Source organism: Sminthopsis crassicaudata, chromosome 4, assembly GCF_048593235.1.
Source record: "Sminthopsis crassicaudata isolate SCR6 chromosome 4, ASM4859323v1, whole genome shotgun sequence".
Taxonomy (NCBI): Eukaryota; Metazoa; Chordata; class Mammalia; order Dasyuromorphia; family Dasyuridae; genus Sminthopsis; species Sminthopsis crassicaudata.
In genome coordinates, this window is record NC_133620.1 from 10358034 (window position 1) to 10378454 (window position 20421).

The 20421-nt window shown below is 40.5% G+C and overlaps 1 protein-coding gene across 5 annotated transcripts in view; it reads right to left on the minus strand.

The window, feature by feature from the left end:
- Positions 1 to 20421, minus strand: part of PDE4B (phosphodiesterase 4B) — a 667172-nt gene that overhangs the window by 426435 nt on the left and 220316 nt on the right. Inside the window, exon 1 of one of the 5 annotated variants that reach the window (XM_074265719.1) lies at positions 6657 to 7217. The exons of the other annotated variants lie outside the window; for them this stretch is intronic. Within the exon in view, the coding sequence (XP_074121820.1) occupies positions 6657 to 6889 (233 nt within the window). The 5' untranslated portion in view covers positions 6890 to 7217. Of the gene's footprint in view, positions 1 to 6656; positions 7218 to 20421 lie in introns of those variants that run through there. 5 annotated transcript variants of the gene reach the window in all.

Sequence of the window (20421 nt, forward strand, 5' to 3'; positions counted from 1 at the left end):
ATGTATGGCTGTGAGAGTTGGACTGTAAAACAAGCTGAACTCTGCAGAATTGATGATTTCAGATTGTGTTGCTGGAGGATCCCTTGGACATCAAGGAGATCAAATCACTCAGCATTTCAATTAATTCAGACCATTCACTGAAATGTCAAATCCTGAAGCTGAAGCTTAAATGAGAAGATGGGACTCATTGGAAAAGACTTTGATGTTAGGAAAGATTGAAGATCAAAGGGAAAGGGTACAACAGAGGATGAGATGGATAGAGAGGGTCATGGAAGCAGTGAACATGAACTTGGACAGCCTTTGAGAGATCATGGACGATTGAAGAGTCTAGCATGCTATGGTCCATAAAGTTCCGGACACGACTAAACAACAGCAGCAATAACAACCGCAAATATGCTAAGCACTGTTCAAATATTATTTCATTAGGTCCTGAGATCTCCTGTAGAAGTAAGTGCTGTTATGAATCTTATTCTACAGATAAGAAAACTGAGGTAGAGATAAGTGACTTGTCCATGATCACACAACTAGTAAGGGTCTAAGGCCAAATTTGAAAGCAGGTTTTCCTGATTCCAGGTTTAATGTCTTTTAGCCAGTGAGCCATTTACCTTGAACTCCACTGGTTCATCTCTCTCAGTTTCAAAACTGTAAAAATTAAGTCCCTAAGTAATACAAGTAACAATGGTTAAAGGAGGGAATTCTGGACTTTTCATTTCAGAGCGAGCTTGCACTGTACCATGGTTAGGATTAGGAGAGATAGAAAGGCATTAAGATTCTTAATATTTAAATTAAATAAGACTTTCTCTATAGAAATATGGAAAAATCACATCTAGGACAAAGCACATTGAAATGTTTCTCACTAGCTTGTAAAACCAAAAGGAAAGTGCATGAACAAGGTGAAAAATAATGGCGCCCTGGTTCTCAACCAGGGAACCAACAATGATTGTTTTCCTCTAACAATTCATTCTAATACACCCTTCATGATTGACAAAAGGGTTAGGTAAGGGAGAGGCTGGGAGATGTAATTATCAGAATGAATGCAACAAAGGTTGGAAAGGCAAGAACACAATGGCGGTAGCCTAGAGTAAGCTGAAAATTGTGATGGTGGGAGATAATACTGGGTGGCCAGAGCTGACCCTTCCCAGATTGAGAGTGGCTAACTGGCTCTCAGTCAGCTCACATAGAATTGTAGCAGAAATCTCCCTTCTCAGACCTGATTGTATCATTCGTAGATCTGGGTGTTTAATTCTAAACTCTAGAATGTAAAAGCAATTAGGAAACTTGGAGAGGGTTCAGAGAAGAATCACAGTGATGACTAAGAGAGTGGCAAATCAGTAGATGAAAGCTAAAAACAACAGAGATTATTCAGCCTCGAGAAGAGAAGGCTGAGAGGCAACTGAATGTCACTGGAATTCACTCAAGTACAATTTCAGATCCATTAAAGTGGCTGGACTTGGAGTCAGAGGATTCGAGATCAGCTTCCCAATAGAAGGCATATTAGGATTCAAACTTGGACAATTTAATTTGATAGGTAGTATTGACTGATAGAGCACTTGAAGGCTTACAGAAAACTGTACAAATATTATGTTGCTTAATTCTCATAACAATCCTGGGAAGCAGGTGCTATTATTTCCCCAATTTTACAGATGAGGAAATTAAGTCAGACAGAGGTTAAATCATAAGCCATATTCACACAGCTAGCAAACTTCTGAGGCTACATTTGAACTGAGGTCTTTTTTACTATCAAGCCCTGTACTCCATCCACTGTACTAGCAGCTATCCTAAGTCACATCATCTTCTTGGGTTTCATTTTTCTCATATGTAAATGAGAAGAATTAATGAGATGGAATCAAAGGCTCCTCCTACTTCTTGATTTCTGATCCTATGATCATGGAATTGTATAGAAAAGCTGGAGAATTCAATTTTCTATATCCAGATTAGGATCCATCTTAAGTCTCAGCATGAGAGACTGGGCTAAATGAAGGTTTCTCTGGGCTCTGGGCATTTTCTCTGAATGTTTCCCATCCCTGGAATGTTCTCCCTCTTCATCTCTGCCTCCAGAATTCCCTGGCTTCCTTTAAATCCTAGCGAAAATTGCACCTTTGAGAAGAAATAATCCCCAATCTTCCTTAGCACCATTTATTTACTATTTATTCTGTCGAAAGTTTGTTGGAATATAGTTATTTGCTTGTTGTCTTCCTCTTGGATAGTGTGGTCCTTTAAGATAGGGTCTACCTTTGTCTTCCTTTTTATTCCCTGCATTTAGCAAAGTACCTGGTACATAGTAAGTGCTTAATAAATGTTTATTGACTATCTGAGGTAAGATTGTCACAATACCAGTCTTGAAATGATTAAATTTTTCACAAAGAAAGATTATAAAGCTTCCAAAGGGGGCAGTTTTGAAAATGATGTGACAAGGTACAATCCAGACAAAAGATGATAATTATCCTAATTAAAGACAAGACTTTCACTATATTCCCAGTCAGGATCCTGATTTCACAAGCAAGTTTCAGGATGACATTTGCTCTCCCCTCATCTCAACCATATTTCCCTACTGATTTCTATTTTTAAAACACAAACAAACCTATAAGTTTATCAAAATAAACTTGACCCTGTAAATAACAAAAAAACACAAACACCTGTTTGGAAGGTTTGGATCCAAAATCTCTCATGTCATTAAGAATTGCCTTAATTTTAACCCAAGTGTCAGACCATTCCTGAAAAGAATTCTCCCATCTAATGATGAAAAATAATGACTTGCTTCTCATTTCTAAGAGTACATTTGGTATTTCTAGTTTACAAGGTTTTGAAAATATTGATCACCAGGGAGAAGCGGCTACTAGGCTTTTGTCATGCCAAACTGACCAAGCAAACTACATTATATCTTAATAAGAAGAGATGAAACATTTTTGTGGTTTTTAAAACATAAGGAGCAAGTTACATTGTTCCATCTTTTCATTTGTATCTGACTCTTTGTGATCCTATTTGGGATCTTTGGGATTTTTTGGTAAAGATACTAAAGAGGTTTGCCATTTCCTTCTCCAGCTCATTTTGCAACTAAGGAAATTGAAGCAAACATGGTTGAGTGACTTGTCCAGGGTCACACAGCTAGCAAGTGTCAGAGGTGAGATTTGAACTTATAAAGATGAATTCTCCTAATTTCAGGTCCAGAGTTCTATCCACCATAGTGCCACCTAGCTGCCCCAGAAGCAAGATGTAGAAACTTACTGTATTATAGTAGCCACAGTGCTAAGCTTAGAATCAGGAATCAGGCTTCAAATGCTACCTTGGACAATTACTAGCTGGGGAAGTGAGAGGAGGGCAAGTGACTTCCCCTATAGGTATCTTAGGCAAAAGGAGACAGTGGGATATAGTGGAATATCCTAGGACCAACTTCAAATCCTGAACCTTTCGCTGTGTGACTTTGAACAACTTTCTAATATTTCCCCTTTTCCTATTTTATTCATGTATAAAATGAGGGGGTTAGTTTAGAATAGATATCTTCCAACTCTAGATCTATTCTTCTACAAATAACCAGGCAAGGTAGGCATGAGAGGGTATTATTATTATTCTCTTTTTACAGATGAGGAAACTGAGGTTTAGAGAAATTAAATGACTTGTTCTTTCGGCTAGTTAGTACAATAGGCAGGATGTGAAGCCAAGTCTTTCTATTGTCAAGCTCAGTCACTAGACCACTTTGCCTTCATGGTGTTTTTCTCATGAGTGATTTAACCCTTTTCCCTTGACTAAGGAAGCTGGTCATTTACCATGATCTCAAGCTCATGCCATAAAATTTCCCTTCTTCAATTTACTGGTGCCTCAAGGGGACAACATAGGAGGAAAATTAAAAGCCCAAAGTAGTTATTCCAAAATATTGTTTGGCCAGTTGGAGAATAATCCAATTCATATTTATAGCACTGCGTCAAATCTGTCCCAAGGAGAAAAGTCATGTTCTCATATTTGTGTAGCTAAAATCATTATCATATGGAGGCATATCTGAGCTTTAATTGGATTTATCATTATCTGAAAATGGGCTTACTAAAAACTCTAATTAGATTTTCTTCTGCTAAAAAAAAAAAAATCACAGCTTGTCTTGACTACAGATAAGAACATGTATGCATGCATGTGTGCATGCATGTGCCTGAATGAATGAGTGTGATATATATATATGTATAAACACACATATATGTATAAGGACACAAGAATAAGGAATAAACCATGAATTCACATGAGGAAACTCCCTACTAATACAGATCAGGATATTTTTAAATCTAGTTCTATATATGCATTTATATGCAAATCATAACATCTTATTGTGCTTTCATTTTTAGCATAATTAATATTTCATTCAGCTATTTCCTATAGTAACACAATTTAGTGAAACATTTGCATAAACACATTCACATGTTATAAAAAAAAGAGAGAGAGAGAGAGAAGAAGCCAGCAGACCATGAGGTTCTTCTGGGAAACCTTCTGCTAAAAATGTCAGCGTCTTAAGAGGCTAAAAAGCCAGAAGGGTCTGTAAGCAAATGAATAACGTGGAGAGCCCCAAGCTTCCATCACAATGCAATTTTACCTAGAATAAATTAAAAGGCAGCCTGCTTACTTGGCCACACTTTGTATGACTTGAATAACAACAGTGCATTTGGAGCTGATGCAGGCTGAAACTTTGTATGGGTTTTTGGTAGGGTGGACCAGGAGGCAATGAGAAAATAGAATCTGAGCAGGAATCCACTGGGTCTATTTCAGAGGGTCCATGAAACACGATGGAAAATAGTACATCCTTATTTTTCACTAACTTAACTGCAAATTTCCACATTCTTTCATTATGTATTATAAAAAACAAAACATCACTCGGAAAAAAAAAAAGCCATAAGTTATCCCAAGCTGCCAAAAGGATCCATGACCCCCCAAAGGCTGAAATACCATGAATTGGAGTGAATATTTATTCCTATAGCCCCAAACGTCACTGTCCAGATGCCAGTGTATGAGGATCTTCTTTTCAGAAATATATTCTTTCCAGCCTAGGATGCTGGCATAGCTCTCAGGAAATGCTGCAACACCCCATATCTCCCCCGATTAAATAACAAAAACCCAATCCAATGGCAGGAGAACTTAATTTTGAATGGTGTCATCATTCAAAAGAAAAAAATAGACTAAAAAAAGCAAATGAACTGTGGCTCTTGCATTTTCATTTGCACTGATTAAAGGGTTGCTGAGCTATTTCTCAGATCTCATGCCTGAGCTGGAGAAAGAACTGCACCATACCTGAGAGCCTTGATATACCAACTAAGAAGATGGTTCCCCCTCTCCCTCTTACAGGATCCTAAATTTCAAACCAGATGGACTTTAGGGGGCTGCTGTCCTTATTCTACAATGAAGTCCACAAGCATTTAAAGAATTGAGACTCAGATGAAGTGATTTGCTTAAGGTATCAAGGGTAACAAGTTCAAACCCTGATGGACTCCAACCTCAAATTCCTGTTCACTGCACTATGTGTAATCGGATGGCATTTCTACTTGTTTTAAAAGCATTTTAGAATTTTAAGCTTCTATAAAATTGAAAAACAAAACAAAACAAAACAAAAAACAAAAAACAAAAAAAAACAAAACAAAAAAAAAAAAAAAAAAAAACAGGTGTTTCCCTGTCAGTCTAGATGGCAGAACACCTGGATTCAAGTCTAGTCAATATCCCAGTCCTGTCAGTAACAGCCCAGGCCTCTCTAGGACTCTAAGTTAGAGAAGAGTTGCTTATCTACACCTGTGGTGGGCAACTTCACACTTCCACCACACTATTTAAGTCACAGAGCCAGAGGCGAAACAATAAAATGACACCGAGCCAAAGAACCAACATTCTTCCCTCAGCTAGCCACAGTGGGGCATCTTCCCCTGGAGCTGCATCTCTCAGAGACTTCTGGCTCTGCCAGTGGGCCCCCCTTTCTTAGAAAGTTGGGAACCCACTCAGTACAATTTGGGAAAGGCAGGGACTGGCAGCCCTAGTCAAGCTTTATGGAGTTTTCAAGCATCAACATAGAGCTGTCTTAAGTCTTCTCTCAGAATACAGAGAAAGCATCCACCAATTTGGCAAGGACAAATAATGTTTACCCATGGTGACTTGTTTTATCCAGCACGGGAAGGTGTTTTCCACAGATATGTACTCGGGGGACAAAAAGAGAACCCTCCCCCACTAAAAGTTCGAGCCCGCTTTCCAAACCCGATCTATAAGGAGTATTGAAAGTGGACCAGCAAAGCCCGAGCATGGCCTAGAAAGAACGGGAAACACTTCAGCAGCCACTCACTCAGCCTTCAACTCCCAAACAGCCCAGTGAAGCAGCTGCGCCTGGTACCAGTGGGCACCATCCCTGCCAGACATTTTCTTAAAGCAATCCGGCCCCCTCTCTTCCCTAAGGGCAATCCCAGCCCCCCAGCCCCACGCCGGCCCCTTCCTCCGCCTCCGGGACCCAGGTGAGCCTCCCTCCCAGCTCCGGGGTTTCCGCCAGAACCCCAGGAGCGACTTCCCCAGCGCCGCTCGGCCCCTGTCCCTCTCCCGCCGCAGCTCCCCCTGGCCGCACGCACGGTGACCGCGAGCCGGGTTTGTTTGGGTTCCACGGCTGTCTCTGCCCCGGGGGGAAAGAACGAGGGGGAGACCGCCGGGCTTACCACGTATGCGCCACCGTGAACCGCCGGCGCTGCCGGATGCTCTTGTTCACCAGCAACTTTCGGAAGAAGCACGGCGAGTTGCGGGGCGAGCTGCGAGGCGAGATCTTGGGAGACGTGGGTCGGGTACCGGACCTGGGCAGCTCCAGTTCCAAGTGCATTTGCTCCTTGAAAGTCCGGATGCGCACCTCGCTCTCCAGAGCGCCCAGCTCCTTGGCAGGCTCCCTGGCCGTCATGACTGGGCTGGCGGGGTGCGAGCTGGCACAGACGGCCGGGGGGAGCCGGAGCCGAGCCCAGGAGCGCCCCGGGCACGCAGGTCCCGAGGGCCGGCGGGGCGGCGAGCGGGAGCCGGAGGGCGCGTCGCGGGCTCGCTCAGCCCCGGCTCTCGCTCTGCAAACGGCGCCTCGGGGTCGGCTCTGTCTGTAGCCTCCTGGTGGAGGCGGCTCGTCTGCAAGCTACGCGCTGCCACTCGCCGAACTCATTCAGCTGGAGAGCCCACTCCTGCAAGATTCACAGGGCTCCTCGCCGCCCCTCGCGGGCCCCCGGCCGGCCGGCCTCAGCCCGCCAAGCGCGCGGGCTGCGCGATGCCCTCCCGGCGGCCCGCTCGCGCCGAGGACCGAGCCCGCGGACCCGAGGCAGCCGCCGAGCAAATGGCACCTCGGATGGGGGCAAGTCTTCATTCAGAATTATCATCTGGCCACGTAACGCACTTCCCGGAGCTCCGCCCACTCCGGGCTCATTGGCTCCGGCGGCTTGAGACGACTGGACTCAATTCACCCTTTTGTAAAAAGGGATCTCTCCTCCCGGACTCGGGCTGCCGCGGGATTGTGCGGGCGCCTCAGCCGCTGACCCGGAACCCCTGCATCTCCCAACAGCCCTCGCTCGGGCTCAGCCTGCTCAGCGAAGCGCCCCTCGGAACAACCCCCCGGGGTGCGAATGGCCTGCCTCGACCTCCCGAGGGGCCGGCGGGAACGGGCTCCAAAACGCCTCAGCTCGGCGGCGTGAAATCGGCTGCCTGCTCCCCGGGAAAGAAAAGCCTCCGATCCGGGTGCAAGAAGCTCCTTCAGGTTCTCGCTCCTCCAAACTGCCCAGGGGTCACCCAGAAGAAGAGCCGGCGCTGAGCGGACCAAGGTCACCAGCTGATGTTTCCGAAGCTCCCCAGATTCGGGACCCCACGGGATCCCCGAGATGGGGGACCAACCAAGCACTGCCACTGTGCTTGCAAACACACAGATTTCAGGGGGGTGGGGGGATGGGACGGGGTCACGAGGGGGTGAAGGGAAGGAGAGTCCAGAGTCCAAATCGCACACCATCCAGCAGCCCTTGATTAGAACCTGCCATGGATGCGGCTCCTTTTCCCTCCCCTTTGCCTTTCTTTCTTTTGAATGTGCCGGAATGTGTATGTAGAAAAAGACAGTTGGAAGCAAGCGGAGCTGTGGCAAGCTGTGCTTGAAGCTATTGTGATGAGCTAGTGCCAGCAACCATTAGGGCCCGGAGCCCGAGCCAGCCTGATCTCACGCAAACTTCACGCAGCACAGCAAGAGCTCCGCAGCAACAGCCGTGGAACACAGGGGAGGCACGCCAAGGCTTGCCGCGAGGTGGAGAAGAAGGTCTTTTCCCCTCCTGAAAGTCTCTGCTCTCGGCCCTTTTCTTAGGGAATGTGGTCATCCTAGAGCTCGACTCTAAGCAGATCTCTACCCCTCTAAGCAGGTACTTCTCCCAGAGAAAGGAACTCAGCAGAAATGGTTCACTAGAAGCCAGTGAAATCTCTGAGGAAGGCCAGGCCTGAAGCTGGAGGGACCTTAGAAAGTGAGTCTTTTAGGGCTCACCTGACATTTAATCTAGATGTGGTCAGAGAGTACAGTGGATAGAGCATCAGATGTGGCCGAAGAAAGGGCTGAGTTCAAATCCTTACCTAGTTCTGTAGCCACGGTCAAGTTTCACTTTTCACAATCTCAGTTTCCTGGACTGTAAAAGGTCAATTAATAAAAGCACCTACTTCAAAGGTCTTTTGTGAAGTTCAAATGAAGAAATCTATGTAAAGTGGTTTGCCAACCTTGAAAGTGTCATCATCATCATCATCATCATCATTATATGATGATAAATTCATCATAATAATAGTCTTATAAATGATATTATAATATAAATAATATATAAGTTTATAAATGTATATTTTATATATATATATATATATAAATTATAATATAAATGAATTTATAATTATTGTTAATAATGTAAATGTTTTTCATTGATAACATTTGTCAGGGGAGTAAGATGTACCATCTACATGTGTTACTGGATAAAAGAACAGTCTTATAGCCTCATCAGAGAAGGTGCTGTGCTCTCTGAGCAAAGCAGAATTCAATCGCCTCAGAAGAAATGTGTGATGCACAAAATTAGAGAAGCCCCACCCCCCTCATGTTCATGTGGACTACTTGTGTCCAACCTGTGGCAGAGCATTCCGAGCTCAACCAGAGTCAGACCCACTGTAACCCAACCCTAACGTAAAGATGTTATTTTGGTGCTCTTTGAGAATGAAGGACAACAACCAATCTGAGATTTTTATCTGATATTAACCATTTTTTGGTCAGTATTTTCAGAGATTTTTCATCAGTAGCAGTTACAGAATCATCAGAGGAAGATATAAATATTCCAGGAAATGGCAATCTTCTAGCTTGGTAAAAGAATATTTGTGGATTTGGAAGTGATCACTTTGTATCATAAGCCACTGTGAATAAACACTTGGCAACATCACAAGTTAAAAAATACTCAGGAACTGGGGAGGAAGGTGGGAACTTCCCTTTTCCCAAAGTGTTCCTTTTCTGGTTTTGTGTTTGTTTAAAAAAAATTTTAATGTAAAAAATAAGATTGTAATTATCAGTGAAGTAAAAGCTTTAGAAAGGTCCATAATAGAGAATATGGTTAATTCCAACATCAGCAGCACATCTTATTCTAGTCTGTGAACAAAGTTATGGTGTTTTCATCCAATAATAATATGTATCAATGGACCCCAGGCAACTTTGAATCCTCTTCACTGTGACAAATCCTTGTCAGAAAGGAACCTTGAAAAGAACTAGGGATTTCAAGAGGCCAAAGTTAAGAGGGAGAGCATTCCAGGCATGAGGGATGAACTATTCAAAGTCTTCCAGTTAGATGGATGGTGAATAAAATCAAGAGGAAAAAAAGTGAATTGGATTCTGCCAGTGAATCCAATCTTTTATTTTCCTAAAGTAAAAAGTCAAAGTACTAAGGCCCTTTAAATGCTCAGGTTTGTGGATATTGTGTTGACTTTACCATGTGCCATACCCAGAAACATTGGGAAACCTGCTTAAAAAAAAAAAAAAAAAAAAAAAAAAAAAAAAAAAAAGACAATCACTCAAAAAAAGTTTGGCCCTGCCATGCATATGGGGAAAAGTAATTAGATCAAGGATAGCTCTATTTTCTGGACTACAATGTAGAGTTGGACAGAAACCGATGGAGCTGGTCCTTATTCCATTTATCTGCATTGGGCATGACCAAGAACAAGAAACAAGGCTCAGAATGGGCAAAAAAGATAAGGAGAGAAGAACAGCTTGTCTTCTTGACAGTGTTATTTTTTTTGGAATGATCTCAAGCTTTCCCCTGAAGCAAAGGTCCATGTTTTTAACACTGGTATTGTTTTTCATGATATTTCTGGGACCAGAGAACACAACAAAAAAGATGTCCCAGAAGATCATGGGGAGATGCACATAAGAATGATCTTGCTATAACTCATGATTAAGGAGAAATTCGACAGAAGGAAAAAAACCTTGAGAAATTCAGCAGATAAATGACAGTGAGGAGAAAAGCATAGACTCGTGTTCCAAAGAGAGAGAGACAAATTGTTCTGTTGCTCCTCTGGTAACCATATAATGTGAAGAGACTCAAGGAAATCCCTCAAACAGCAGGGTGACCCTCTGTTGGGAATTTTGGAGAAAACATGGACAAGAATTGCCTAAGATGGGTTAAAATCTATATGACTGGAAACACTGTCCATATTAAAGAGATGATAAATCTAGGAAAGTTGTCAAGAATGAAGTATCTTTTCCCTCAAACTCCTCATCATCATTTTGAGAAACTTTTCTTCCTCATCTAAATAATTTTTGAGCCAAATTTGCCAGCAGTATTAAAATGTCTTATAGCATTTGGCCTTCAAAATAATTTATTGCATCATTTCCTGTAAGAGTTAAGTACCAATATCCATATGAGCAGAAATAGTGTGGTATCATGAATAGGACTCAAGACCTGATTTCAAATCCTACCTCAAGCATTAATCTCTCTGTGCCTAAGGAGATTGGACTTGCTGGATTCTGAGAAATCTTCTGGTTCTTGGTTTCTGACCCTAGGATCTTCTGGGTGATCATCAATAAAAGAATTTCTGAAATTATGTGGGGTTTTTTCTGTTACAAAGGAGTGATCTACTGCAGGGCTTGGGGGCCATGAGGAAGAGATGGTGAGATATATATATATATATATATATATATATATATATATATATATATATATATATATATATATATATATATATATACACACCAACAAAATACTTATTAAAAAGGGGGGGAGGAGGAAGGCTGTAGAGTTATTAAATTCCTTTGGATAGATAAAAAGCCAGAGCTCTGATAAGAAAGTGTTGACAAAATCTTCCAAAGGCTCCATTAATCGTGCAGTTATAATTACCCACTGACTCCACTGTCAAGTCGGTGTCAGGCTGGGCCATTTGACGTCATCCTTCACACTGCCTACGATGAGAAGCAACGGAAGCAAATTAATAGGATTCTGCTAGTGACTCTGCCTAAGGAATATGTTTGCCAAAAGGCTTATAGGAAGTTGGCTCTCAAAATCAAGAAATGTCAGGGCAAGAAGGCTTCATGGAGGTCACTGAGCCCAACTTATTCATTTAACTAATGATGGAAGCTCCAGCAGAGACAGGGTTGTGAAAGATACAAAACTAGGCAAGCTCAGGAAGAGAGCAGGGACTTGACCAGAAAGGTCTATTGACTTCTAGCTTGGAGCTGTTTCAACTATTTGCCCCCTATTTCTTTTTTTAAATTTATTTAATACCATTTTATTTTCCAAATACATGCAAAGATAGTTTTCAACATTCATCTTCGCAAAGCTTTGTTTCCAAATCTCCCTCCCTCCCTTCCCTCCTTCCCTCTCCTCAAGATAGCAAACAACCTGATAATAGGTTCAACATGTTTGTAGTCTATTTCTTGCTACATAAGGATGACTGGATTCTCAATGTTTGTGGGCAATATTTTTATCAGAGTCAATGGATTTCTTCTCTCACTAACCTTTTCTTTTTTCTTCCCTCGGTCTCCAAAGCATTTCCAAGCTCCACACACTGAGCAGCAACTGTTTTTCACTTTCCCTTCCTGGGTCATCATATAAATATCACCCCTTTGACTGAATCTTCTTAGTGGACAGAGATCCAGGTAATTCTTTCTGCTTTGAAAACTTTCTCTCTTGCTGATCTCATCAGCTTCTATGAGTTCAATGATCATTTTTAATTTCATGATTTTGTGATTCCTGTAACTCTCATTTCTTCCCTGAGATTTAATTCCATACTAGCTGCCCAATATTGTCATTTGGATAGCCCATCAAGATCTTAAACTAATCATGTCCCAAATAGAACTCTCTCTCTCTCTCCTTCCTCAAGGACACCACCTTCTTTCCAGTTAGTCAAGTTTGCAAGAAGTTAACTTCAGCTCTTTCCCTCTCATTCACTCACTGGGGAATGAAAGAGACTTCACCCCCCCAAATATACAATAAAGTCGCCAAATCTTTTCAACCTTCTTTCTACATCAATAAGATGGCATAGTGAAGAAAATGTTGATCAGGAGTTTGAAGTTTGCCTCTAGATATTTTGTGACTGCATAAATCTCTTTAACTTTTCAGTGTCTTAATTTTCTCATCTATTAAATGAGATGGCTCCCAAGGTCCTTTTTAGCTCTTAATCTAAGATCTAGTATCACGAATCTACCCACTACTCTCCCCTTAAATAACCACCACGCTGGTTCAGATTTTCATCACTTCTTACTAGGACTATTGCAATAACCTCTTAACCATTCTCCCTGAGTCACGTCTCAGCTCTTCAATCCATTCTTCAGACAGTTGAAATGGATATTTATAAAACTCAGACTCTGTCCATTTCCTTGACTCCTTGACTCAAGAAGCTTCAATGGCTTTTTTATTGTATTCTGGAAAAAAAATACAATCTTCTGCATGGTATTTAAAGCAGTTGATGTTTTGGTTTGAATCTGATTTCCTGAATGATTTAACACAGCTCTCTCTCTCACACAGAAACATCCCTGCCTTCTAGCCAAACTGGAAGACTTGTATTCCCTGGTCTTGGCCTTCCATCTCCCCAGCCCTATGCCTCGAACATTTTCCCTCCTCAGTTCTGCCTCTTGGAATCCCTACCTTGGGGATCAGACTAGAACTCTGATGCTGCCTCTGATGGTGAAAAGCTATTCTCGATTGCCCAAGTGGTCATTACCCCCCCATCCTCCAAGTAAAACACTTTGCATTTCTTTTGAGAATTGTTTCATATTTTCCTGCTGATGAACATGAACTCTGCTTATTCATCCCTACCCTGGTACAGGATATAAGTTTCCAGAGGGAATGACTACCTCTTTTCTGTCTTTATACATCCAGCATCCAGCACAGGGCCTGACACAGGCTGCTTAGCAGCAGGAGGCAGCTAGGGGGTTTCACACAGTCCACAGAGAGCTGGGTCTAAATCAGGAGGAGCTGGTTATAAATCCAGCTGCAAACACTACCTATGTAACCGACAAGTTAACTGACCTCTTTGAATCCTTGATCTATAAAATTGAGTTAAGAATAGTATTTTCCTCCCAGAGTTGTTATGAGGATCAAATGAAGTACTTAGTACAATGACCATACTAAGCACAATTATTATTATTGCTACTACTGATAATAATATTTGTAAAAGAATTTAGGGCTATAACATACTTTATGAATATTATTTCTGTCGATCTTCATAGTAATTCTGGGAGACAGGTGTTACTATTCCCATTTTACAAATGAGGAAATCGAGGCAGGCAGCAATTAAGTGACTTATTTAGGGTCATACACCTAATAAGTATTTGAAAGTGGATTTGAACTCAGATGTTCCTGATTATTTTTTATTATTATTTCTGCTGCCTCTGATACTTTTTATTAGTCTCAGTGGGTATGGAATGCTGATTTATGGAATTTGATTTTCTCTCTAGAGCCGTAGGCACGAGCCAAAATTTGCAGATCCCACAGAAAGTCCTGGGTGGGGGAGTGAGTCAAAGTATGACTGGTGGGGAGTTTTCCAAGACTGAAAGTAGAAATCCAAAATGTGGAATTATGAAGAGGCACAAAGCCAGGGACAGAGACAGGGACAAGGAGAGGGAGGAGAGAAACTCATTGCAAAATAGAGATCGAAATCCATACTGTGTCAGATATGGGGGGATGTGAATATTATATTAGAAAAGCAGACCCGAATGATGGCAACATAGGGAAATTAAAGGAAGTTTGCCAGGATCCAAGTAAAGGATCCCACATCAATTCTTTGCAGTTGTACCAGGGAAACCTACAGTCATTCAAAGGTGATCTATTGGCAGAATTTTCCTGGTAGCCGAGTAGAATGGATTCAACTCCTCAACCTCACAGAGTAACTGGTAGACTGCTATTTAAAGACTCCCCAAGACAATGAAGGCTCCTACTAGATACTAAGGTGAGTGACAAGGTTAATCCTGGGACGCTAACTCAGGTTTCAGGTAGTGCGCTCTGGGCAATCCCATCAGCAGGCCCAGGCTCCATTTTCAACAACAGAACTCCCTATGCAGTATCCTATTATTTAATGTAAATAATTAATAATAATTAATAAAACATCACTGTGTGATTTGAATAAGTAAGCCTGGAAATTTGCAACCAATTATCCATTAACAGCTAGAATTTATATGGTACTTTAAGGTTTGCAAAGTACTTGAGACAACCTTAGAAGGTAGGCACAATTACTGAGCCCATTTTACAAATGGATTAACTGAGGCTTAAAAGTGAAATGATATGACCAAGTAAACTGGTCAATAATAGTCAGGATTTGATCTTGCATTTCCCTGACTACAAGTCCATGATGCCATCTAGCTGTCATTAAAATGGATACAGGAAGGACATATGGAAGGAAGTGAATTATTGGGGAAAGAGCTGAGTTGTTCATTTAGCAGCAGCGATGGACCAGGAAAGGCTGGCCTGAGTGGGCAGTGCTAAACTGGTAGTCAGAAAGAAGTGGATCCAAATGATGACATTTTGTTGTTTTTGTTGAGTGATAGCTGACTCTTTGTGATCTCATTTGAAGTTTTCTTGACAAAGATACTAAAATGTTTTGCCATTTCCTTCTCCAGCTCATTTTACAGATGAAGAAACTGAGGCAAAAGTGATTAAGTAACTTACCCAGAATTATCCACCTACTAAGTTCAGGAAGATGAATCTTTCTGATTCTAAGACCTGGAGTCACTTGGCTGGCTACAGGTTAATCACTACTCTTGGTGATTCAATTTTCTCATCTTTAATATGAAATAGAGGCAGCAAGGTCACATCACCCTCTCTGACACCTACTTGTTGCATGACCCCAGGCAAGGGCCAGCTCCCTAAGACTAAAAGCTATAGATCCATTATCTGCCAATCTGGGTAAAGGATCTTTTCCCCAGGGGGCCAATTCATACTAACAAAATCATAGATTTAGTGAAAAGAAAGGAGAGTAATATGAGCAGCTGCCTCACAGGACTATCCTGAGGAATCCATAATAATGTACATACAACACTATAACTGTCAGATTTCTTTATTATTGTCCTTTTTTCATTGTTCTGATTTTTAATATTACTATATTTGGATACCAGAAATCTAAAAATGTTGGAAGAATATAAGCAAACTTCTAACATTCTGGATAGAAGCTCTTTAAAAGATTTGTTGGAATAAATGGAAAATAAATACCAAGGAAGAGAATGCACAAAGGAATGGGGAATCTGTTTGAGTGATGTGAGTGCCCACAACAGTGAGCTCCCAAATCAATCTGCGATCTCAGCAGGATGGACAAGTGAAAACATTGATGAGTCTCATTAGACTAATATGAAAGACAAACTACTTATTGCCAAAAGGGAGGAAATTAAACTGGTGGTATTTTGAATAAAAATGATCAAACAAAAGAGCTTTCTTTTTTCTTAAAAAAGCAAATGGTATTCTTTTTAAAAAGATGAAAATTAGAATAATTATATTCTTTCCATTTTATATCCCAGCACGACTAAAGATGGAAGGAAGATCTCTGCTCTGATTGGTTGCTGTTTGCCTGATTTACTCAAAGAATTTTATGTAGAAATATTTCTTTTCAGCTATGCCTGAGCCTATGCTGTATACAGCAGGTGCTCAAGGAAACCAGAAAAAGTCATAACTGAAATAAAACATTGAAAACTGGAAGAGACATTTGAGATCATTTTACATTAAGTGCAAGATGATTTTAGAAATACAAAAGCAGAGATTTACAGAAATCAAAGTCTTCCTCAAATATTGGAGCTAGAATTCAAGGCCATGGGATCTTCTGCTAAGAGAATATATTTTGCAGATACTTTTATTTATAAATATTATCTCTCTTGCCCAATGGTGCTATTTTAGATTGAAAAGAGGGACCCAGAAAGGAAGTGATTCAGAGGGTTCTGAGAAGAGTACTGTACTCTAGATGAAACTTAAGTCTGAAAGTGTGACCAAGACACAATAGACCTGACATTTACCCTGAGATTTAGTATTATCATGAATAAAGATTGTTTCATTGGTAGGTTATTCGTGTTCTCAGAGAGAACCAAAAGGACATCATCTATGTTAGAGTCATGTTAGCTTGTGTCCAACTATGGCTGATCAGACCAAAATGAGCTCAGGATGCTCTGCCTCAGGTTGGATACAAATAGTGCCCATAAACATTTGAGGTAGATTCTTTGATTTTACACATCTTGTGCTTCCTTTAGGCTAATTCAATTCTCTTTGCTTATAGAGCACAGCACCTTCTCTAATGAGAGCATGCCATGCTGAGTGGTCTTGTGTCATTGCCTCCAATATTGTACAACCGAGTCTAAAATTCTGAAGAGAGACCTTGCTTTGCTTTTCTGACCACTTTGTAAAATCTTGCCCAGTGTGAGTTCTCCATAAAAATTTTTTGGCAAGTGAATTCACATAATGTGGCCAGCCCAATGGAGTTTTGTGCTTCCTACAGGAGAATTGGAATCTTGGCAGTTTAGTTCAAGAAAGGACTTTGGTTTCTAGCATTTTGTCCTGCCAGGTGATCTTCAGAATCTTTCTAAGACTACTCAAATGGAAGTGATTTAATTTCCTGGCATGGCGCTGGTAGACTGTCCAGGTTTCACAGGCACAAAATGAGATCAGAACAATGGCTCTGTAGACTTTCAGTCTGTTAGTCAGTCTAATACTTCCCCTCTCCCACACTTTCTTTTGGAGCCTCCTAACCATTGAGCTAGCTCTGGAAATATATGTCAATTGCATTCTCAATTGGGCATCCCTGGAAAGAATCCTGCCACAGCATCCAAAATTTAACCTGTTACTGATGATTCCATGAATGGATGGTGACTGAACTAATAAAAAAAAACATTAATAAGTTCTTACGAAGTTTACATCAATGGTAAGCCCCAGAGACACAAATACAGAAGGGAGACTGTCCCTGTTCTCAAAGAGCATATATTTTCATAGGGAGAGATAACATATACAGGGGAGTGATGATCAGAGAAAGATACTGTTTTTAGGACATCACAGAGGTGATTAGTGGACCCCAGGGGAGATGGCATACTCTTTCCAGAAGAAATGGCAATATTTGGTTATGGTTCCATACATGAAAGGAACAAGGGTAGGGCTTGGAAAGCATCATGGCTGGCAAAAAGTTGGCCAAGGTGTAAAGAGAAGTTTTACTAGGCTACATATTATACCTGTCTACAACTTGGAACAGTTTGGCACAAAGTGGACCTTGTAAATATTCCTTAACTGACTGACTTTGTGGATTATGAGAAATTCCCAAATCAGAAGATCGAGGGCCCCAGGGCAGAAGTTTCAGACCTAAAAGGGATAAGTCCTTCTAGCCTTGGCCTTTGATCCAGAAGAGACAAAGGCAAAAAAAAAATTACAGGAGTGGGTCAAATGTGGATCAGACTAACTTCCAGAGCAAGAGTGGATATGTGGCCAAGCTGAGATTTAGAAAGGCCTGATGTTTCCTCTCTGTGTGATGCTGGATGGGTCGTTTTACCCTTATGTACTCCCAGGCAACTCTCCAAAACTGAGATACAAAGGAGTTGCCAACTGGCATCCAGGGCTGGAGTTTCTACACTTGGGAATTCCCCACATCCATGAAATCTTAGTTACAAAAGTCTCCTTGATAAAGGGTTAGCATCACGTTAGGATAAGGCCCTCATGAGATAAGAGATGTTAAGAGTTTTATAGGCATTAAAGTGTATTAGAAAGGTTAGCCCTCCTGTCTCTAATTTATACAACTATAGAGCTTTGATTAAGTCACTGAATGTTATTGTTCCTGAATTTCCTCAAGTGTAAGAAGGGCATAAAAAAACAGAAAAACAGGATATCAAATTAGAAGGACATAGGAAGGACCAGCCCTGACTTCAGGAGGACCCGAGTTTAAATCTTGTCTCAGACACTTAACACTTCCTAGCTGTGTGATCCTGGGCAAGTCACTTAACCCCAGCCTCAGGGGGAAAAAAGGACATAGGATAGTTTACCTCTCAGATTGGTGGATCTTCTTTGGATCCAAAGAAGAACTGGAACTCAAGTTTTGATCTGATTTTTCTTGTGCAGCAAAAGAATTGTATAAATATGTTTACACATATTAGATTTAATATATATTTTAATACCAGATATATAATTTGATTATATTAAGTTAAAAAGTTTTGAGGAGAAGCTGGATGTACAGTGGATAGAGCACCAGACCTGAAGTCAGCAGGACCTGAGTTCAAATCTGGTCTCAGACACTTAACAATTCTTAGCTGTGTGACCTTGGGAAATTCACTTTACCCCAAATGCCTCAGGAAAAAAAAAAAAAAGTTTTTGTACAAACAAAACCAATGCAGACAAGATTAGAAGGGAAGCAATAAATTGGGAAATCATTTTTACATTTAAGGTTTCTGATAAAGACCTCATTTCTAAAATATATAGGGAATTAACTCAAATTTATAAGCCATTCTCCAATTGATAAATGGTCAAAGGATATGAACAGACAATTTTCAAATGAAGAAATTAAAACTATTTCTAATCATATGAGAAGGTCCTTTAAATCACTATTGATAAGAGAAATGCAAATTAAGACAACTCTGAGATACCACTACATACCTCTCAGATCAGCTAAAATGACAGGAAAAGACAAGGTTAAAGATTGGAAGGAATGTGGGAAAACTGGGACACTGATACATTGTTGGTGGAACTGTGAATGGATCTAACCATTCTGGAGAACAATTTGCAACTAAGTTCAAAAAGTTATCAAATTGTGCATACCCTTTGACCCAGCAGTGTTTCTATTGGGTTTATATCCCAAAAATAACTTAAAGGAGGGAAAAGAACCCACATGTGCAAAAATGTTTGTGGCAGCCCTTTTCATAGTGGCAAGGAAATGGAAACTGAGTGGCTGCCCATCAGTTAAAGAATGGCTGGATAAGTTATGGTATATTAATGTTATAAAATATTATTGTTCTATAAGAAATGATCAGCAGGTTGACTTCAGAGAGGCCTGGAGAGACTTAGATGAAGTGACTCTATGTGAAATTAACAGAACCAGGAGACTATTGTACATGGCAACATCAATGTTATACTACGATCAATTCTGATGAATGCGATGCTTTCCAACAATGAGATGATTGATGTAAGTTCCAATGATCTCGTGAAGAAGAGAGCCATCTACATCCAGAGAGAGGATTGTGGGAACTGAATATGGATCACAACATAGCATTCTCACTCTTTTTGTTGTCGTTCGGTTGCATTTTATTTTTTTATTCATTTACTTTTCCTTTCTGATTTTTTTTCTTGAGCAGCAAAAGAATTGTATAAAAATCTTTACACATATTAAATTTAACATGTATTTTTAACATGTTTAACATGTATTGGATTGCTTGCCATCTAGAAGAGGGAATGAGGAGAAGAAGCAGAAAATCTGAAACACAAGCCTATACAAGGGTCAGCGCATATGTTTTGAAAATAAAAATCTTTATTTAAAAAAAAAAAGAAAACATGCTATCTAAATTGAAGTTGCTAAACGTATTTTTTCTTTGTTTTTGATTATTTATTAATTTATTTATTTATGTATTTATTTACTTAGTAGGCAATTGGATTTAAGTGACTTACCTATGGTCACACAGATACCAAGTATTAAGTGTCTGAGGCTGGATTTGAGCTCAGTCCTTATGACTTCAGGGCCAGTGGTCTATTCACTCTATCATGTAACTATCCCTACACCATCTAGTTGTCTCAGAAGTTGCTGTTTTTAAGAATAATTCTGCCAGATTAACAGAAGAGCAGATAAATTACTTAAAAATCCTATTTTAGAAAAAGAAATAGAACAAGATAATCAACTCCCTAAGAAAAAATCTCTAGGGCCAGATGGATTTACATGTGAATTCTACCAAATATTTAAAGAATAATTAACTCCAATACTATACAAACTATTTGAAAAAATAGGAAATGAAGAAATCCTACCAAACTCCTT